The following is a 24,769-nucleotide window of genomic DNA, read 5'->3' as shown; positions in this document are numbered from 1 at the left end:
TTTGTATTCTGAGTATTTTTATTACTACATGACGGCAGTAGGTATATCTATTTATATTATTATTATTATTATTATTATTAACCTTAGAAAAATTACAGTCCTGGCATGATGTACAAATTTTACTTTTAATACTATTAAACTGCACACAAAAAAAACGACCAAAAAACGACCAAGTAATGTGTATGCATTAATTTCTGACCAAAGATCCACGACGTTTGAAGGTACCTACATGGGCAGCAGCCACTACTTATGTATTAGTTAGTATAATATTATATGCGCGCCCCCTGTCATCGTCATCATTAGAATAATAGTATTATAATACAGCCTCTTGTTGCTAATGTATTCGCACCGAGTAACACTTGGTATAAATATTTGATTTCTGATTTTTTTCTTTTACACACAATATTTGGTTAAATGTTTTATTATATTGTTAAAATATATTTATAATACCGAGATTAAAAAATCTTGCTACTCCCTGCAGCAACCATGGCCATTAGGCTGTACTTTTATAATATTAAGGTACTTACTAGGTATTTTTTTTTAACGTGAGACACTCATTAAACGTCACAATGTTTTTATAACTATAAGTGTAAATGGTTATACCTAATTAAATATTTACATATACGACATAAAAATTAAAATTAATCTTACCTATAAGGCTATAATATTATTATTTATTTCATTCATTTGTTTATATTTTGAAATTTTTGTTAAATTTAGTGATTTTCTCTTGCTACTCTTTCACTGGTGTATAATTTAATATCTTCACTAATTATCAAAGAATTATTCCATATGTAGGTAGGTACCTAAAATTGTGTATGTATTAATACTAAACATCGGGTGAATTAAATTCTTCTATGGGATATGAAATAAAAAGAACGAGAACATAAAATGTATATGAAAAAAAAAATGAATAAATAGATAATAATATAATATAACATAATTTAAAATAAATGCTATTTTTTACAAATAATAGTGTCTTGCGTGATAAAAAAAAATCACCTCGTACATGTATTTATATATTGTGATATTAGATAGCTAAATATTCATGACAAATGTGTCATTGATTATAGTTGAAATGGACTTATATATATTGGACATTATCAACAGTGGTGTGACCTGTGCCCAAAACAATATTATAATATACGTATGTGCTATGTAATATTATTTGTATAATGTATACTCTTATGTGTGTCGTTGAATACGAAACAGCTGAACAAACCAATAATAATAGATTTTTTTTATTGAAAATATCCTTACTGTGGGATTTGTACGGTTTTACAGAGAAAAATTTGCTCACTTTTAAGAAATAATAATAAAATATAAAATAAATAATAGACTATATTATATTATATATATAAAATGTGTTGCACAGAATTATTTTGTTTCTATTCAACAACTACGTTACAACACATTATTATTATTATTATTATTATTATTATTAATATTCGAAAAAAAAAACAAAAAAACATTGGCGATTATTTATATATATATTATATATAATTTATTACATTTTTTATGTACATATTAATTACTCTAGTAGATTATTTATGCGTAGCAGTATTATCTACGATCATTTTTTGAATGCACCAAAAATAATTAGACAAAAATAATAATTTGCTTCGATAAACAATACAAATTAATACTCTCATTTATATATTATATATATAATGTCGTTCTTAAAATGTTTATGAAAAAATTATATTATAATATGTATTAAACGTTAAACTTAAACATTGTATTTAAAAACATTTTATACTCGTTTAGAACTAAATTTATTATTATCATCCATATATGAACATGTTATTATACGATAATTCTATTATCTATTTATAATTAAATTATTATGTTTTATAGTTAAATTCTGTTGCTTTCCACGAATACTTTTTTCTTATAATATGTATTTTTTTCTTTATGTTAATTGTATAAGTTATGATTATATTATTATGTTTTGACATTCATTTTACGTTCCCTGGTTGTGATTTTAAGGTTGTTTTTATGTTATTTCTTTATAAAGTTTTATTATATCATTGTCGTTCAAACTCTGGTTGTGTATTTTTTTTTTATTACTATCATTCGTCACAAAATCAAAACAGAAATTCGCATGCACACGCACGCATACTTAACCTAACCCGTAATCAGGAACGTGTTGTATAGTGGTTAATGATAATGTAGTATCTACAAAAGAGTATAATATATTATCTAACATATATTTGGGTCTAAAAAGTAAGTATACAATAGTAAGTATCAATATTAAGTTTGTAGTGTAATCTTTGGCGATGTTGACTTCGATGAGGCACACACGATGTCGTCAAATGTGTTCATCTTCTCGATCTTGTCACACGGTCGACGACACCTTATGTCGTACGAAACAAAACAAAAACAAATTTACGACGAACACTGTTGTTGTTCGTATCTAAGACACATTCCCAAGTTGTCTTCGGGGTTTTCTTCTCTATTTCCTGGTCCAAACTGCACTCGCATCACGAATGGCGTGGTGCTGCCTGTAGATAAATCAAGTTAACTAACACGTCAGTTGTTTAACTTAGCTGCTGAAACGAGTAAGTGTGTATGATTATAATATATAGAGTGATTTTCTTAAAATTCTAAGTCAAATTTTCGCATACCTATAGCATATAATTTTAATGTGAAATGAACCAAATTTTTATGCATACTAAAATTTTTATTATGTTCTAGTTAGAAAATATGAAACATGAAATACTGTTTATTGTTTAAAAATGACTTAAACAACTAGCAATTCAAATTATTTCGTTAAGATTTGACGAAGGGAAATTATATAACACCTCGCCTATATTCAAAAAATATCACTTCGTATAATATTATAATATAATACACTCTTCGTTTTCAATATATAATATAGAGATTCCAAAATAATTTACTATGATTGAATAATATTTTATACTTACTTTCAATCCGGCATGGCGTTTCTTTGTCTGTGCAGAAATTGTTTCCGCAATGGAGCAAATCACATATTCCAGGACCACCCTGAGGCTGTTTAGTATAAAATAAATAATATATACAAAATTCACTCGTTTAAAAACGGCTAAGCTGATTTAAATGTCTTAAGTATAGCGAATGATGAAGATAGATACCAACCGTTATGAATTCTTCAGAATCACAGGGCATCATAACCCGGTCGCTGCACTCACGGAATACGTCCATGGAAATCACCTGGCTCCCACCTGGAACATCACCACCTTCATCTCCCGAACCCTCGATCCCTGTGTCTACACCAATAATAAATAGTAAAAATAATAATAGAAATAAGTTTTTTCAAATGGCATGGCATTGAACGTATAATATATTAAATCCCTTTTAACTCACCAGAAAGTATTGGTGGTCCGATCTTAAACGAGTTTTCGTCACATGGCTCATACGCGATCGAACACATACCTGTAACCCAAAACTAGTTATAAGAAAATAAATATTGTGTGAGGCTCAAAACTCTTCTTTTTAATTTGGAGAGGATGTCGAGGTGTGTTTTAGCTCTCCATGTAATCTTTGTATACCGGCTAACCTATAATTCACATTATGCCAACCTACTATAGGTTTGCCAACTATTTACGATGATTTAATAAAAATTACGATTGCACATTGTAGACCAGTTAAAATGTTAAAATACCTACTTTCGTGAAAACACTAGAATGCAGACCTCAAAATGAACAAGTTTATATAACAATCCAATAAAGATATAAAGTTAAAAATATTAATATCAACAATTTATTGTAAAAAGGATTTTTTTTTATATAACATAAACTTTTGGAATTCAAAGAATTATTCAAAAGTAAAAACTATGAAATTAGTGTTTATTTTAATATTAATAAATTAAAATGTTATGACTCAGTATTTGTTTTTATACGAGAACCTATATTATTTATTTTTAACATTTTAAGTACCTATTAAAATCCTTTGAGGCAAAGGTAAGCTATATAATATATAGGTATTACATATACATAAAAACCTACATAACTTAATTTAAATAAATTGATCTAGTTTGTGAAGTACTATGTTATACTAATGAACTAGGTACTTAGATTATATTATTAATAACCATTCTAAGGTCTACAACTCGAATGGCGCCACTGGAAATACGACGTGACTAATTATATAGGTACCTACCGTGTTCTTGTCGTATGCAAATCACATAGTCTTGGTCAGCCAGATGTCGGCCGTTGACCGCGAAATTCATAGTCTGCACTGTGCCCGCGACTTCGTGGAAATACTGAAGACATCCGGCTGGCGCACGCTGAGCGAACTCAATCTGTGTGATCTATATTATAAAAATAACGTAATTTATTAGGTAAATACTCACAACTTTGCAATAATTAACTGTATTTGAATGACGATTTAAAAATCTCTTGAAGGTAAGTAATAGGCACCTAAGTTGAATACTCACTTTAATCTCCCACATCCGGTTATAGTTGCTTTTAGTCAGCCTAATGTTGATCGTTACATAATCTTTCGTGTCATCCATATCATAATATACTGTGAAATGCCAATAGTAAAATTATTGTTGTAGTTCATTTTATATGATGATAAAATAAAATATTTAATGTATGAAGCTATGAACCCAGACAACAACGGATGAGTAAACAGCAAATCGACAATAAAAACATGAAGAAAGAGCACAAATTGTCTAAAATCAATATTTAAATATTTTAAAAGAAAAAAAATTAACGAATTTTTAAAACCCGCATATCTATATTATTTATAGTAGCAATTAACAAAAGTTGTACTAAATTTCTCAAAATATTTTTATATTTATAATGAGATCATAACCACATTATAAAATATATAATTAAGTATGAATATATAATATATTAAGGTAAATTCAGAAGTTCATGCCCCTTCATTCACCCATCTAGTGTGGCATACCCTATCTTCATCTAATTTCCTTCAAGCTCGCACGAATCGCGTACCGACCAACTATGTGTACACACGCGATTATTACAATTGTCACTGTTCCGGCATAAGGCTTGCGCACTTTCATTCGTTATATTATTTACGCCAACACTTACTGCTGGCTGCTAAAACTACCATATTGTGTGCGTTTTCAATTACGATCCTTTACAATGCGCTTGTGAATCCACGCATATGGCTCGTGTAAATACATAACATAATTTGGGTTTAAACCGCATTGATTGATGTGGTAACACGTTGTAGGCCTAATGTTAAAACCTGATAAACCACAAATGCACGAATATTATATTCAGAGCGCTCGTGACTATACTCTAACATTATTATCCTGAAGACGTGAATATAGTGAACCCGGATTTGACACGATTGCAAGTTGTCCACCGAGGACCAAAAACCACTTACCATGTTGGCCGCTGTTGAGACCGCAAATCCTCAAGTCATTGGACGCTCCACCGGTGACGGCAAACGTGTCCGTCTCGCACACTCCCGTTTTCCTGTTGGGCTGTGCCTGTAACAAACAATATCCATTATGAATGAGAATGAGAATCGTCAAATCGTTGGTTATTACTAGATTATAATATAATTATTGTTCTAAAAAAGAATTATTATTTCAAACCAAACGAGTTGGGTCCGAAAAATATAGTTGTTAAGCAAACTCACTAAGTTGAAGTTCACAAAGTCCAATCGAATCTGGCTTATGTCTTTGGATATCTTCTTGACACGTAGTGAGCATTCACCTACGTCATCCAACAACCCTGGGAAGTTTGGGTTAACGAAATACGTGACGTTGTTGGCCACTTCTGCGTTGCATGACGTCGTGACTGCGACAACCAAATACACGATATTAGATAGTTAGGTATATATAAATATGATATCATATCATATTATTAGAATGATCAATATTACATAACAATTAATTATTATCAATCATGATAAATTGATAACTAATGATAACTGAACTACAGGACACTTAGGAGCGTATAAATGTTTTTTTTTTTTTTTGAAAAGATTCCAATAAAAAATACGGCTTTAATTGAAGTTTTAGCTCCTCACCGATCAAAATAAAAAATACGTCGTTACGGCTATGCGAAATATTCTGGTATAACTACAATAAAAATCTTTTATGATTACAATGTGCATAAAAAACAAGTACCTACATGATTTAATATAAAAGTTGTGTATATGATATTATAGTATGCTTACAGACGCAACACACTCCAAAACCCAAAGCGCAAGGGCCGTGAGACTCTCCGTTTTGTATTCGGCACTCATACGTGTTCAAGCAAAGACCTAGAATGACACAATAATAATTTTAATTATTAAAACAATATTAGAATAATATGATGATAACGACATTGTGGAAATAAAAATATAATATATTTTACCAGTTCTCCGCGAATCGTCGGACAGGCACTCTTCGGTCACCGGCACCGGGAAGAAATTCAACACTGCCATCAACAAATTCCAAAACATGATTAATCACGCGCATTCATCATGTATATATATCATATTATATTATATTATATTATGTGCATAAACGCAAAATAGTAACTTAACGCACGCCCAAAAATCATAGTGTGGGAGAAACCTGGTGGCAACAGCAGACGCGTACTGCGACCACTATAAAATGTTATATGTTTATTATATTGTCATTATTATAATATTTTGATTCAGTGAATGATTTTCTCAAATGACGATCTGACGAGAAAATTAGATGACAGGACGTCCAGTGTGGATGATTAGTGCTATTTATGTTAAAGATATGCACATTTAAAGAATTCTGTTATTGCTATTTTTTTTTCACCGACATGAACACATTTTTACCTTAATTACAATAATACAATATTATCATTAATACACGTGTCGTGCGAAAAATAATATGTTTAATTTCTTAAATATTAGATAGTTTATATCACTAAATTGTATGGTGTGAGTTAAGAACGTTTATTATCCCGACACACATTCTACGACGTTCATCAACTGACGCGATGTCACCTCAAAAACACTTAAGTTTTTGAAACTACATTATTATCACTATTACCTATTATAATACAAAAAAAAAAATTACAAATAATCAATTTATACTATTTTCACGATGAGTGATAATGATGTTTAATACAAAAAGAACAAATTATGACAAAACCTGTATTGGTAAAGAAGAATCTTTTTTAAAAATTAATATTATTAGTAGTTTTCTCAACAATATAATATTTTTTTTTTTTTTTTTTTATTAATGATAAGGCTTCAACAATAAAGTCATTAGCCGGAAAAACATGTTTACAAGTTATTTACAATCATCTTAATATTAATATTTAAATAAAGGAAGTACAGTATAATACAGGTATATGGTGTTAATGGTATATGTAACAGTAATATATAATTATTTAAATTCTATTATAGAGATTAGTTATTTTAAGGAATGTTATTAGGAGGTTAAAATTATCTATACTTAAAATATGTTTTAGTGTTAAGTGTGGAAAGATTTTTCTTTGTTCAGATAGATTAGGGCATTCCAGGAGTAGGTGTGCTGTGGAAATCGGTGCGTTGTTGCATAGTTCGCAGTTTGGTCTCGGCTCTCTTCTCATTAGGTGTACGTGTGAGATGTTAGTGTGTCCAATTTTCATCCGTGTCCATATTACTTGTTGTCTTCTCGTACTTGAGGGAGGATTTGGGTTAGGTGACAGAAAAGGTTTTATTTGATGTAGTTTGTTGTTCAGTTCCTGGTCCCAGAGTCGTTGGTGAATCTTTTTGCTATTTATTAAGGAGTTTCGGGCGGTGTCCTTGAAAGACGAAAGGTCTAATTTGGGGGTATTGATGTTGGTGGAGGCGGCTTCTTTAGCTGCTACATCAGCTTTTTCATTTCCTGGTATGTTTTTGTGGGCAGGAATCCACATGAAGGTTACCGAACGGGGGGCAAGGGAAGAGGCTCTTTCTTGTATGTTTTTTATTATTTCATTTGATGTTCCTTGGTTTTGTATAGCTAGAATAGAACTAAGGGAGTCGCTGGCGATTAAGAAAGATTTTGTATTTTTCCAATTTTGTTCAGTTAGTTCTATGGCTTTCAGGATCGCTAGTGCCTCGATGGTGAAAATAGAATTAATCTCCAGTGAAGAGAACTTAAAGGTTTCTTCATCTGTGATTATAGCTAGTCCTGTTTTGACGTTGCATTTTGATCCATCGGTGTATATAATTTTATGATTACAGAAATTCTTAAGTATAATGTCATTAAAATGTTTAGGGATTTCGGACGGCTCTATGTTTTGGATTTCTTGGATCATTGAGGTGTTGATGTTTAGGTTCATTTTCCAAGGGGGGAATATGTAGGGCGTAGGGGAGAGCAGTTTAGGCAGTGGTGTATTTGTTGTGTCAAGCCATTTTTTAATTCGTGTAGATATTGGTTGATTTTTTTTTAAGTGTAATGAAGGAGGTGAAGTGTTGAAAAGGTATGGTGATATAGCATTGTTCTTGCAATATAATATTATTATATATTATAATACAATACAAGAGTATAAGTTTTTTGTTTTCTAAAAATTACGATAATAATATGATTATACATTTCTTACTTTCCACAGACTATAGAGCAAAATGAAAGTATTTTAGATACCTATGTAGTATATAAAATGTATAGTTTATCAATAAATTGATTGAGTGAACATATTTTGTATTAAATGCTTTGTGTGGTTTTTATATTTGTCGTTAGGTTGTTTGTCATGTGTTCTATGCGGTCTTTGACACCAAGTAAAAGAATATCTTGATCTAGAAACATATATCATTAGTAGAAAAAAAGATAACCAATAATTATAAATCCTAGTGTGGCGAATTTGAAAAATAAAACACTTGAAATCCGTAGGATTTTTAAAGTGGTCCGACGATGATTTTATGTATTAAAAATAAGATAGCTGAAGAGATTTTCAATTTGAGAAAAATTATGAGTACGCAAATAGTAAAGTTGAATTGTTTTCACATTTTAATTTAGTTTGATATTGAGACCGTGTTAACGTTGTCTAGTGTTATTTCAATTTACAATACACGAGTAGGTATATTGATATGTTTGGTATGTTTAGGTAGGTCTAAAAGTACGATATTTTATTCGTGCATTCCCCTAACCTACAGCTGACAGTAGATTAAATATTTGTGCCAGAACGGGATTCTAACTATAATAGCTTTAAACGTCACCGTGACTTTTATATCACAATTTAATATAATATATAATACGTTAGGCAACGGGCTCGCGTTAGCACGAGTTTTATCCTTTCCAATTTCCGGTGACGTCTTCGACGTGAATTTACAATGATCGTCCACATCATGGTGCAATATAACAATAGTGTACCACTCATGATTTATTTACCTATAAGAATTTATGGCTGGAGCGATCACATTACATTGATCCTCAATGATCGACGAACTAAATTATTATATGGCTCGTCAATACGTGTAAATTGCCACTTATCTATCATCACATAGCACGCGTATCTACGTTAATGTAATTTTCACGAATAGATGTTTTTTATCATTATTATTAGTTATTATACCATTCTAATATATTATTATAAAGCTGTTGACGGTGAAAGAATTTAATCAGTCTCCTGACAACCATCGAGTGTATGGTAATATACTATTGGACCGGCAGCAATCATATTCTCCAACAAATGGATTACTCGTAATCATATTATATAGTAGTAATAAATAATTATATTACAAGCCATATATATTCAAATTTTCTTTTTTCTGAACTTGTTTTTTAAATTATGAAACTTCGCTGGACCATTTAAAAATTATTCTTATAAGACCTATGCTTGTGCTGCAGATGTATGTTGATACGTCACAGGTTTTGACCACCGGATACTATTTTGTGTTATATTTATTAATAATTAATGTTGAGTCATCCTATTGGCTATGAATTTTTGACAATATAACAAGATTTCTGTAAAATAAATGTTTAAAATACACGTCATGATTTTTAGGTTAAGGTACCACTCAAACTATAATACAATGCCTCATCCGTACGGCATGTAATTTCATATCATTATTAGTATTGTTATTTCATTATTGGTTTTTAATGTTATCGATAAAATATCCGGTAAAGTTTATTTTTGTGTTAGTTGAATTTGCTATTAGCATTAGTTGCAAATGGGCTGAGGTGGGCTATAATATTATACATTTATGTACTTAAACAATAAAAATACAATTTACTTGTACAATAAGGTTATTTATTAGTCTTATCAAAATTAAATTAAATCCGTGAGTAATGTTTGTAAAAATTATAATCGTATCGTGTTACATTATAATGTATTATAATATACAATAGAATATAGCACTAACTTATTAATGAAATTATTGTTTTCTTTTTATATATAATAATAGGTAATATAAAACACCTGTTGTTTGAAATTTGAATTACCTTCACGTTTTGCAACACTAGCTATACTGTGATATTGGTGTTCATACCAAGCGTTAGCATATTTGACTGGAACAGTCATTGCAAAAGATGGTAAACTTATAAAATACTATTTTATAGCCAAACACAAACAATTACGACATTTGTACAGACGACGTTTCCATTTTAGATACTGTATATTTTTCTATTTATTAAGACTATTGTAACCTAATAAAATTCACATTACATACCTATATATTATTAATATAAAGTATAATATTATCTTATAAATATAATAACTACGTAACAACAGAATACTTGATATTATCCCAGTCTACTTTGAAAATAATGTTTAAATACAAGCTGATCCACCCAGCATACTCCACCCATTCTTTCGTTTAATAATAAATTTATTCAAATTCTGATTTTTTAAATGCTTAAATATATTCCAAGACCATATTTTAAAATTCTTGAATTAATTTTAATTAACTACATTTGGAGTGTTTTGTGGTGATACAAATTTCAGTTTTTCAAATGAGAATACCTCTTTATTACAATAAATTAATAAGTGGACAATTATTTTGGATATGTTTATGTACTCAATTCAAAATTTGAATGAGTAGTTTTTTAATTATTAAAATGTTTCTACTAAGAATAATAGTCCTTACATTTTTTTTTTATAAAAATATAAAATAGATGTTGTTGATCTAATTTATTATCTGTTTATTATACTTGAGTCATTTTTAAAAATTTTTGAAATTGATGGATTAATATTAATCACTAAAATTGTATGGTAACAAGAGTCTCCTTACCATATAAACCCATTATAGTGAGCCTGTTTTCCTTTGAAAATGAATTTAAATAAGCCAAAAACTACTCTTAAGAATTTTGATTCTGATACGTCAAAATGTTCAGAAAAATTATCCACTTTATAATTATTTAAGTTAAAAGGGTATTCTGAATTGAAAAATAGAAGTTTTGATCTCCACAAGACACTCCTTAATTAGTACAAAAATCTCAAAAATTTTAAAATATAGTCGAGTTAATAATGATTAATTCAATCATTATTGAAGAAAGTAGAAGGCAAGTGAGCATGATTGGTGGATCACCCTATATTATTTTATGTATTTTTTTTATACAGTTTATTAACACAATGACAATAATTTGTTTTGAAGGAACATTCTTTTAGTGTTTAAGATAAATGTATTATCTCAGCGTATGCTCTATCGTTGTGTTATTAGAAAATTCAATAACTCAATTAATAAAAATAAATCCTATTATTCAATTGTAAGCAAACATTTCGTAAGTTTAAAAATACAATAAAAATGAATGCATTATTAATTATCTATTTTTATCACATTTTATTGTATTATTTAATCGAATAAATAAACGATAATAAAATATTATGGTATAAAAATTTTGTTTAAATCCTGAAGCATGAGTGCAGTTAGTTCAAGGCAAAACACAATAGTCAACATCAGTGGGCTAATTCAAAATACACATTCTTATACCATCAAAGTATATTATTATAATCAGGTAATACATCAATAAAAGTTTTAATTATCGCAATCTTTCGTTTTTTAAAAAAAACGTTTTTATTACATTTAATCGATTATTTATTTGAAGTTTTTTTTTCCTGGAGGTTAATTTACAATATCTATATACTTTCGTTGAGTCTTTTTTTCATCTCTTATAATTTGTATCTGTGTATTTTTGGCATTTTTACACTTGACATTTTGTAAGTACACAAGTTTAGTCATGAATTTTGTGAGATAAATAAACCAATGGGCGTGTCAGATATTCTTACGAAGCCATTCATATACATAAAGTGCCAAAGCGCGTGTACGATAAGCTCATGAGAAAGTGCAAAAATAAAAATAGCTCTGTGTCAATAATGTGGGTAAATTTGTTAGCAAGTGTATATTGGTTTTTTTCCTGACTAATAAATTTATTTATTTTTTGCTTCTGTGAAAACGTCTCTTAGACATTAATTCGCAAAGTGATTGAATATTTTCACATAACAAGAAAAATGAACACTTTATTATTTTTTAAAACGTACTGTCATTGAATATTTATCGTCAACGGCCAAATAAATATTTTAAAGTACGAATTTGGTGGACAAAAAAATAATAATAACCACCATATGCATGTATATTATATAGGTAGTTTTGAGTGATGTGTTAAATATTTTAAACATTAATTTATCGAAAACGTTCTAACGTGATGATAGTAACAATAACCGTTTGACGTGCGTAAATTCATGTATTATAATATAGTATGTGTATTAATGTTGGTCGGAAAAAAACTCTCAAAAACTTCAGTCTTTTCGGAAATTAAAAACCGAGAAAGGGATTTACAATGTGAAAATTATACTGACAAGTAATATATAATAAAAAAGGTCGTCTCCGTGTTAATTAAATTAAGTGTACGTGCTGAATATTTTAGTCATCGAGAAAGTTATACCATTTCCATCCATCCATCATCGTTAATTTAAACGAGGCCCATTTTTAAATGGTTTTATATCGAGTCCGTTAGACGTAGGTACTTTAATTTTTTTTTTTTTTCTATAATTCACGGTAGTATACGCAAACTTCAATCCAAATCAAAAATGTTAGTATATATTGTTTTATATATAATAATTTAAAGTTAGGTTAGCCAACGGAAACAATTAATTGGAGTTACATAGTAAGGTTCAGCTGAACGTGAAGTTATAAGTTAACCTAACTTAACCCTGCAGGTAATACAAATTAATTCAAGCAATCAATTAAGAATATTTTGAGTTAGAATCTTTAGTTTATTTATAATTTTAACTATGGTTATAACTTATAAATATGAACATGATTTTAAAATCGCATTAATTAATTTTTTTAATTAATTGGATAAATGAAAGTATTGATTACTACAATTGTCTCTTAAACTAGTCGAAATAGGCCTAGATAATTTAACTAGTTAAAAACATTAATTAATTTTATACTAATTAATGACCTCATATAAATATCGTAAGGATATTATAGTACCACACATGACTAAAATCCAACACATTATGTAAATTAAACCTAAACAGATAATATTGTAATGATTGTACAATATTAATACAACCTAAATGTGAACGAATAAAAAATGTCTGTATGAGGTATGACTTTCGACCTAGTTTGTTTTATATATGTACGTATATCGCCGAAAACTTTACAGCCGTCCCGCAGCCGAATGTATATAGCTAATTGCCCAGGGGCTGTCAACGTGATAGATTGTTATTATTAATATTTGGTGACCGGCTTTTTGCACGATAATAACTCAATTTTTCTTTTAGACTCGCCTGAGTGTATTACGACATGACGGGTATACCAAACTAGCTCTTACGAACAAAAGACCTTCCGTATAAACAACATGTTTATAATATCAGAACAGTACCGTAGCTGGTACACGTGTGTAATACATACATATATAATATGGTGTTATCGATAATATTTTCGTGAACGTGAGTATGCTTTTTGGATTGTAAAGCGCACGAGATCAGGTTATTGCCTCATTCCACCATTTCGATAAATTATTGATATAAGTTATTGGACAATAATTACTTTAATGCTTTACAAACTTAATGAACTTAAAAGCAGTTTTTTTATTTTAAAAATTATAACTACACACTACAATAATTGATTTATAAAATATAAATACGAGATCTGATTTTACATATATTATATACATTTCTGAAGTAAATACATTGTACATTTCCACAAAATTAGAACCTAAAATCAATGATTTTATTCTATCGTTTACGAAACTATAATAAAAACAGAAACAGTTGTAGGTATCCATGGCTCTGCTATACAGTAAATATCGAGTTTACTTAGACATTTAGAGCGCTTTCAAACGAGACACTTTGTAGCCGGCCACTTGAATCAGTGTCTGGCGGCTGACGGGGACAAAACACGCCGATTCGGTGGCGCGACACACAGTCTGTGTCTGTGTCTCGTGTGTACGAGTATATTTATAGCAATGTTATCTTAGTCGCAAGATTCTTTTCAAACATAAGTAGCCGGCTACAAAGTGTCTCGTCTGAGAGCGCTCTTAAGGATAAGTCATATTATGATCACACTAAATTTGAATTCAACAATAAATCATTGTATGCAAAACATGATTATGAGTGAACCAACAAAAGCAGATGTATATTACTAAATATTTTTTATGATATATTTATAGTAAAAGGTAACAATAATAGGTATTTTATAATTAGTAATTTATTTTACTGTTAGTAGTACAGAAGATTGAATTAATTTTTGCCGAAAACACTGCATTTATTTTATTTTATTATTTAATATTATAATTTATTTCAGGCTATATAAATGAAAATTGAACACTATGCATTTTAACTAAAAAATAATCAGCTAAATTATTGATATTGCCTAATTTTATTAAAATTTTAACTTAAAATACACAAAAAAAAGTTCCTATATATTATCTTTAATTCTTTTAAACAGCTACAATAATACTTACAAACTTACGAGAAACTTTGTATAGCAAATTTCTAACTTCTTGGCATAATGAAAATTGTTCTCGTTATTTATAGAAGAAAAACCAAATCAAATGTATCGAGTATCTAAATACTCGAAAAGCATCAAAATATTTTTTGAATGTATCATATTGTATAGAAAACTCTATTATTAATTATCATACCTCATTTCGTGAAAATTTAAGTATCTTTAAGTTCAAAGTATATTTTTATTATATTTTATAGATATATGAAAACAGACACACATCTCCTATTAATAAAATAATTACTTACATTATGCGCTCAGAATCTAAGATTGTATTTATCATCAATTACGCAGTCATAAAATTTAAATCCATGATTACAATATAAACAAATAAGCCCTCAAAATTAAAAAAAAAATTCTAAATATACAGAAATATAATATGCACTTTAAGCACTTTTGGCATTTCATCCGTAAAGTCATGAATATAATTTATAGCTTAACTATAATAGCAATAAATCTAAAAAGCCAATAAAAATAAACACGTTTTTGTCCTTAATTTTGAAGCTGCGAATGTGATGTATCATCGACAATATATCGATTAAACTATATTACGTTAATCTATTTACATTACCATTATAAGTAAGATGAGCTATTCGTTTTGAAAATAATACGCCATCGTCGATCGATCGTTGTTATATTGATAGTAATAATAAAAATAATGATATAACAGCCTGCAATATGCTCGTCAGACCGTTTCACATCGGTTCCAGCCGTTTAGTCATATTTTTCATTCAGCCGTCACGCGTCGCATGGGCGAGAATCTTAAACACTTGTGTTACTTTTCATACATTTCTCTATTTATATTTTCTAAACACGTTATATTATGACACTATTAAAATAAATTCCTATAAATCGTATATACATAATCATAGATAGTCGCCCGAGGGCCGAGGCAAAGATTGAAGTCACCGGCCTTTTAAATTCAATGCTTAAATAGTTAATAGCATAACAGTTATTAGTAATAACTTATTACATCATCCAACAATCGAAATATCGAATACCTAATATAATTTATTTGTTTTAAACTTTTTTCCGCTTTGTAAACGCATTATATTTATATAATATCTCGTTAATAATATTAAATAATTTTATCAACATTCGGGCAGTTGACTGTATTATAGAACAACGTTGTGGAAATTCGATTTTCATGAATCGAAATACTTCGAAAATTATACTACTTTGAAATATAAAATTAAAAAGTGAGTATGTAAATGTCGCTCTGCTGCACAGTAGTTTACAAGTGGGTTACTGTAATAGATGGTATTTAATTTGAATTCAATGATATATTATAATTTTATACGAAAAACGATTCTGAGCGGAGACGGTTTGTAAGTCTAGAATATTTTATAGTTTCATATTAAATTAATTATATTGCTGTTATTTAAAAAAAAATGTAGGTACCTATATAATAAATTCTAAATTAATCAAGACAGATTCATTATGTACTTGACTCACTCAGTCATTCATAGTATATACAATGTATCATATAGTATTAATAAAAGTCATTAACAGCATTAACTATTAAAATTAGAATAAAAAATAAACTCTAGAAATTTAAAGTGCCTATACACGAATACAATTCTTAAATTACAATAATATAACTAAAATTATTACTCTCGGTTATTTAATATGTAATTTCATCCAAATTTTAACTTAAAATAACTGTAAAAAAAATTGTGTTTGTATAGTTTTTAGATTTTTTTTTTGCCACAGAATTAGCTACTTACGGGGAACCTTGTTTTAAATTTTCAATCCTTAGCTATAAAAGTTAAACGTTTTATAAATTTTTAACAACTAAATAATTTTTATCAACATTTAAACTTTAAATAATTATAAAAAAAAAACGTGCTAATGTATTTTTAATATTTTCCAACTGCTATTATATTAACGTATGAGGAAACTCGAAAAAAAAACACTCATATAATTGTAAAATTCAGGGCTGGAGACTTGTAGCATTTGCATATTTTTTTGTAGTTTATGAAAAGATAGCAGAGTAAGCAATAAATCCATTTCAGACAAAAATGAACTCAATACCAAAAGTTTTTAGTGCATATTTTTGCATATTCTAGAGGTTTTGCAATTTTTTCGACTATTTTGCTATTTATTGCTAATTAATGTAAAAATCGAAAACCCAGTCCTGCAAAAATACATATTTCGGCCACTCATCAGTGATCGACAGTTTTGGGACGTTATAAAACTCATTGTCGATTGAAAAAAATATTCCTAAAATATCCCAATGCAAGACAATATTGTGTTTATCGTATCTTTTATCTTAATGTTGTTTCTGTTATCGACTTCGACCATACTTGCTTATATACCCAATAGTTATAGACTGTTCCGATCTACAACGACGTAATCGATTAGTATACGTCAACTTTTGATTGCGCTCGTATGTACGTTTTTATCCGTATAGTGAATTTGTGAATTTATAAATTTTTCTTTGTTCAGCTTTGTAGGTTTCATTAAAACATATTTTTTATACCATGCCAAAAGATAAATTAATCACTAGCCCGACAGTTAAAAGCTAAGTACAAGAATTCGGTTCAGATACGTTTTCACACGATTCATCTATTCTTTTCTTCAAATACTGTGAAATTAAAGTAAATTGTGAAAAAAAATTCAATGTATCACAACATCTTAAAACTGACAAACATACAAAAGCAATTAAACATAAACAAGAAGAATCAGTAAAATTCGACACATACAAATTAATGAGAACAGGAAAGAGTTTTTAGTCATTATTTGTAGAAAATTATAACTGTAAAATTATATAAAACTTTTCTTTAAATTTTAATAATTATAAATTCATAAATGTCTAAATAAAAATTTTTAGTACAAAATTTTTATCAATACATTTATCACTACGTTACATATATATATATATATATATATATCAGAATTTAAAATATATGTATTCATTTAAAAATTTAAATTAAACATATTATGACGATAGCAAATTGTTAAAAATATAGTTTTTTTCAAAAGCATTGTTTGGCCATAAATAATGTAGAACTAAATATTTTAAAAAATCAAAGAAATTCTAAGGTATGACTGCAGACACTCAAATGGATCGCATTTTATATATAATATATTATTATGTATATAGTTGCTATTACAATAGAAACATTACACTGCAACCATCCATCTCTTTAAAAAGTCAAAGGCAATCGCTTCGTGTGGCATACATTTCCTCTGCTACACCACCAAATATCTGAACGGATATCGCTACTATATAATATACATTTAAGTGCACATACTGCTGAAGAACGTCGGTATTATGTCACTATAAATATAACGTGCACGTATACGCTATATAATATTATATGATTTAACATCAGGCTTATCCGTTTCCGATCATATTCTCGTTTCCAAAGATATATAAGGTAGGTACATACTGACATCAAATTTTACAATATTATGTTAATGTATTTTATTTATTTTTTATGTAGTAGTCGATATTCAAATATTTTGCTAATATCTATGCCACTCGTTTGCGCTCCGACGAAATCGAGCAAAGAAAAACAACATTGCAATAATTATTATAGTGATATATTATTGTATTGTTAAAAAATAATAATAATTAAATGCATTTTTGGTTGACCCTTATTATGTACCAGCAGAAATGGATGTTATAATACAACATACCTAGTTAATACACCAGTAGGCATGTGGAGTGACCAATAGTTATATACATAATAGTATATGTAATACAAATACTTAAAATCAAAAATATATATTATATTGCATATTACATGTTGAAAATATTGAATTAGAAAATCTAATTTGGGTACTATAGAAATTTAGAAATTGAGTATGAACGTATTTATAATTGCTGGACCCTAACAAGTTAGTTTTAAAACCTGATGATTTATTATTCAATATAATTGTATGATAATATATTATTATATTGTACACATTACGAACGTTAATTATTTTTTTAAGTAATGGCACTCAAATCAGAGACACAACATTTCATAATTTTTTTGGTGAAAATATATGCAAAAAAAAAAATCGAATAAATAAAATATTATTACGAATTTACTTAATTTACATGTAAAGCTGTTACTCAGTTGTAGCTACTAAAAAAGATTATTGCATTGTATAACTACGTGTCTACAACTTAGCCCCATCATATTTACAAAAAAACTGTAAGTATTTAGCTTTGTAAAGAAATTATTTTGTGTTTTAAGTACTCAGAATAAATATTAAAATAATTAATTAAAAATTTTAAAATGTATTATAAAAGTTATTTTTTAATAATACGTTTGATACACTATACACACCTTCATAATTCTTACATTAATAATTATTTTTACCGGATACTAAAATTTTATTTTTAGACATAGCAAACATATATAGTACCTGTTGATAATAACAGTTTTACACAGATTTCAGCAGTCATGATGCGATCAATTGTTTAAATTAAAATATAATGTTAATAAGCATTTTTTATCCATTTATTCTATTCTTGAAAAACGAATTCTACCACTTGCATATCTAAACAAAACGTTAGAACATTTGTAACTGTTTAATTAAATCGGATTGACCAAGCAATTAATATTATAATATTAATGGAAGTCTAAAATCGAACAAAACAATAAGTATTTTTATTACATTGACATATTTAGACAAACCAATAAATGTATCATTAAATTCAAAGAAAGAGAGTTGATGAGAAAAAGATAGAAACTTAACTCTGTATAATATAAATAGAAAATTATTACTGTATTTTAATTATGAATCGGTTAAACATGAATGCATATTACGAAAATTTATATATCATGCAGTGCTTACGTGAAATGGTTAGTGTAGGAAGGCACCTATATCGTTTAGATAATACATTACCCCTACATAGCAAGAAATGATAAATTATTACGACTGTAATGACTAAGATATATCAAAAGTCATATGTTTTATTATAAATTATAATGCAAACGATTCACGCCAGACATTTATCATCGGCAGTAAAATCGATGTTCTAAACAAAAAGAAACAACGTCGCGCCAAGCCAACATTTACATATACTTAATTAGAAATATTAAATATATAAATTATTGTTGTTGAATAACCTAAAAACGATTGTGTGCTTAACACATAACGAAATTATTCAGTAATAATTCTGTAAATTACAATAATTAATTATAATTGGGATGTATTGTTTTCATGAATGGCTCAACTAAAAGCAAATATTGTGATATTTTTAGGTAGTAAAATATTATGGAAATAATAATTATTATTGTGTGCTGTTGAAGGTAAATTAAAATAAGGCTATAGTAAACGAGTGTGATGAGTAGATAGATCCTTCTCCAAAACATTTTTTTCAATATTTATATTATATATATTATAATATTATCTCAAGTATTGCATTTTTTTTCTAAAAACTTGCATATTATGCTTTTACAAATATTACTGTCTATTATGTATATGATATAACATCAAAGGTCTAAAATGGATGAACCTTATGCAGATCCACAGTTTTTGAGAAATTTTCATAAGATATCCATCAATATAGATTCAACTAGATTTACATTAGCGAGACTGCGCTATTCAGTTAATATATATTAATATATTGCCTTAGATCAGAGTTTCTTAACCTTTTCTAGATAATGGACCTTTTTCAAATATAAATTAGCATTATTGTTATAGCTAACCATCCCTCAAAAAAAAAACCAGTATAATTTTTATTTTTATTATTTTAATACTAATTACTTATTAGTTACTAAGGCTTAGTTAATAAATTGTTGTAAATAATCAAGTTTAGGATACAAACAAAATTTAATGTGAAATTTATGGTCGCATCTGTGACTTAAAAAGTCCCAGGGTCACCGTGGACTTCCAAAGTCCGAGTAATAATCTACATACCCTCTGGGGACTTATGTGCACCAATTAAGAAACCCCACCCTAGATACTATTATATAATATTAGATTATACTATTATTCAAATATTCAAGTGTAATAAACTGATATCATATTTTATGAACATAAAAAGTTATATATTCTATAACTTGTTGGTTTTATCTTGCATTGTTACCAGACATTAATTATGAATAATTAATTTTAATAACTCAAAGAACTACATACTATCAGTTGTATTTTAATATAGGTATACATTTTTGGAGGATTTATAAAAACAATATAATCAAAATAATGATCAATAAATATTATTTTATGATAATTTTTATTCATAGGGAAATATTGAATAAAGAGAAATTATTTTATCTAAAAGTTATGGTTTTGGTGAACATTTCAACTTTAAAGCTTTCTTATAATATCCCATCTAGAGTTCCATTATTATTTTTTTTAAAGCCTTTTAATTTTATGATTTAACTTTTTTGTAAATATTTAAAATTAAATTTTAATCTTACAATATCAAATTCAATATAAAACAGAAATAAAAATAAATACACTTTCCATTTTCCAACCTGACAGAGTTTTATATGCTTTTTTCTTATATTCTTTATTGGCATTTAACATTGACTTCAAAGATATGATTCCTGATTTTATCCGTTGATTTATATAAATATACAATTTATAATATATTTTAAATAAATTGAATTTTATTAAGTACATCAATATTATATCATAATATAGAATATAGATTGTGGATAAACTGATCCTATTGTAAATTTTAAATGTAATTAACTAATAACTAATAAGTATAGACATTTTAATATAATTTAATTTATCTGTGTTATAATTTATAATTATAATACCTTGTAGTATGTATATATCCTGTTGTATTGTTATGTAACGTGTATATTACTAAAATATAACTTTAAAAAAATTTATTTTCAAAGTTACATCATAGATCAAACTTAAAATTATCAATAAAAGTTTTTTTCTTTTGGTGCACGAAACAAATATAATATGCTCGTAGACTATAAAAACAGCTGTTATGGGGTTTAATCGTCCATTTACATTATTCATCACATTGCATTTTATATATTTCTAAAAATATATATTTTACTATATACGTAGGTATATATTTAGAAATTCTGAAACCGTGTTTTTGTTGACCTATTTTTCTGTTTGGTTACAGCATCAGCTATAACGTATTGCGTATTCATCTATAGAATACAATTACTTGTTATTATCTATAAAGACCAGACGTTATACAGTATATAATATAGACTCACGAAACAACGATAAGTCGACAATGATTCCTATTCTCGACACTATCGTCTCACATCCACGCAAGATTGTGGCGTATATTATTATTTTTATTATTATGATGGGTGCTCAAAAAACAATTTTGGGTGCTACTCAAGAATTTATCATAAATAACGGTCGTTTTCTGTACAGCAGTGTATACTCCAAAAAAGATTTCTCGAAATAATAAAACAAATGGGTTATGAATTAGTATATTGCTATTTGTTGAATATAGTTTTAAATTTGAGTTATTATTATTATTGTTTTATTATTTACTAAAATGAAATGCTTCATAAAACTTTTATCAAAATAAATTTCATAAGATTTTAAAACTCTAAATATAAGTTCCTACACAACTATCTAATATTATTATTATAACAGTTTGAACTTTGAAGTCTGATAAATTGTTTTCAATACTCTTAAAATATTTGCATTATGATTCATATTTATCGATAAGAAAGTATGTAACTATTACTATTGCCTAAGTTTTTACTCATCATTACTGGAGCTTCACGAAGATATTAAACAGTCCGCTTTTGAGTAGATTAATGTAATAATATATAATCAATAGTATCATCATGATATATGCAGTTGCGTGTAATAATCGCGTTTACAATGAGAATGTTCATTAAATTAATACGAAACATGTTATTTCTTCCTCCCCTAACCTTTCCTGTAAAAAATAAACTCCCATGTAAACCGAAATATACCATATTGATTAAATAATTTTTAGCACCAAAAATCGGGTCTACTTGAGTTATAAATTGCTTCGTTCATATTTTAATTATATAAGTTTAGTGATGATGTCTTGTTTTTTTGTCCCTTCAATAGTTCAATGTTTTAAATAATAGTTTAGAAAGATTGACGGCTGCATATCAAAATCATAAAACATCATAAACTATAAACATTAAAAAAAATGTATTTAATCAGTCTGCTGATCGTGTAAGTGATTATCTAACACAATCAAATACTATATACGCGTACCAAACAGTAAAATAATCTGATAATAATACGTAAGATATAACAACATTTTAGATCTTATACATATAGGTAATTAATTATATATTATGATCTATAGTCAAAACATAGATGCGGGTGATATAGAAATATTATTTTTGGTAGATACTTATGTTATATTATTATATATTTAAATCTGTGGTATCGTACACAATGGTAAACTAGTTTTTTTTTGAACACCTGAGGGAAAAAGTCACTCTTGAACTTGACCGACTACCGTATGAACGGCCTTGTGCACACCGTTACCCTAAAACATTACTAAATGTCTTGGTAGCCGGTTTCGTTTTAGTCACTGCCGGAAGGACAACGACGACGACGGTCATGGCTGAGGCCGCTCTCTATTTAATAATAATATGTGGAACACTAGTGGTGGCGGCGGCGCATCGAAGTGACCTGATAAACTAGAACCATGTGCCACTTTTACGTAAAATTTCGGTCAAATTTAATGCACGTGGTAAACGATGAACATGGAACACTATACATAATAAATATATAATATACTAAATACATATTTTGAGTTCCTATACCGTAAAGTATTTATAAGTTTTTAAGCTCATATCACGAGTTAGTATTAATAGGTGACTTATTGAGTCTCATATCCTATATTATCGTTTTTGTAATAATAACTATTTATATCACTGTACTACTTGCTTTAAGCACTATACATTTTAGTCATTGCTTATAAAAGCCATTCAATATTCGCTTTTATGAGAATTGAAAAAAAAACATCAAATTAAAATATTAATGAGCCAGTGAATTGAAAACAATTTACATAATACGTAGACCATAATGCTTTTAACTATAAGAGATAATATATATCATACTATATTATGTATCCACAGAGTTACAAGATTATAATTATACAAGTTTAGTTTACGTGAGTGTGATTTCAAAAGATTTCATATTACAATTCCTACATTTTCGTTTTTCACAATATTTAGTTTTAAACTCTGGACATTTTACCGTGTAATAATAATGTTATAAGCATGTAATTACACAGTAAATATTTCTCTAATAATATTCAACCGTTTACAAAAAACAAAACTGTAAACCATATGTATTGCCATATGAATTTATTGAAACGTACGAATTCTGATGATTTTCAAGGATGCCATTCATTATAAAAAAAGTGTGCACTCAGATCGGATATGCGCATAATATACTACTTTCCCCTATTTCCGTATACTATTTTTACCCCTCCCCACCTGAATTTCAAAAATAATAATTCATCATCCCTGCATGTTGTACTTATTATATTACGTACCTCTGCCAACGGCTCTGGATGGGCCATCACCCAACGATGGCCAAGGCCAACATAGGGCTCCTCTCGTTGCAAACAACAGCAAAAACTGAAGCAGCAGTGACGTGGGAGACGACGTTACCAGGTTCATGGTCGTCTATGATTAGGAACGAACGATCACCGAACGTTGTGCGGCATTCGAGATAGTATATTTTAATAAAATTAGTTTCGTGACACCAAGAAACCCAGCACTATTCGAATGACATTGACTTGTAGCGATTGTGTTTTTCGAGTATGACAACCGTTAGGTTATTGCAATAGTGTATGTGACGTGCGCTGACGACCGGCCCGAACTGAACTGAAACGACGCCTCAGACGCCGCTGACTCGTACCGTACAGTGGGAAGACCGGTTCCGCATCGTTGTCTGTAGCCGCCGACATTATTAGTATTTTCATAATATCTATCCATTTTTTTTTTTTCATTGCATTATTTAACAGTTACCGGGGATTGAT

General features: G+C 28.2%; 1 protein-coding gene across 1 annotated transcript; it reads right to left on the bottom strand.

Annotated features, from left to right (window-relative positions):
- Window positions 1-2,189: 2,189 nt before the first annotated feature.
- On the bottom strand, window positions 2,190-24,599 carry LOC107169430 (uncharacterized). The gene is made up of 11 exons (XM_015519161.2): window positions 24,281-24,599; window positions 6,324-6,386; window positions 6,142-6,228; window positions 5,599-5,759; window positions 5,341-5,446; window positions 4,418-4,506; window positions 4,141-4,291; window positions 3,346-3,414; window positions 3,118-3,248; window positions 2,928-3,012; window positions 2,190-2,504 (listed from the first exon to the last, which is right to left on the bottom strand). The coding sequence occupies exons 1-11, from the start codon at window positions 24,405-24,407 to the stop codon at window positions 2,389-2,391; spliced, it is 1,185 nt and encodes a 394-aa protein (XP_015374647.2). The 5' UTR covers window positions 24,408-24,599; the 3' UTR covers window positions 2,190-2,388.
- Between the last annotated feature and the right edge of the window lie 170 nt (window positions 24,600-24,769).

This window comes from Diuraphis noxia, unplaced genomic scaffold (genome assembly GCF_037042655.1).
Source record: "Diuraphis noxia isolate RWA-SAM2 unplaced genomic scaffold, SU_Dnox_SAM2 contig0004, whole genome shotgun sequence".
In the NCBI taxonomy this organism is placed as follows: domain Eukaryota; kingdom Metazoa; phylum Arthropoda; class Insecta; order Hemiptera; family Aphididae; genus Diuraphis; species Diuraphis noxia.
This window is presented reverse-complemented; position numbering and strand designations above follow the sequence as displayed.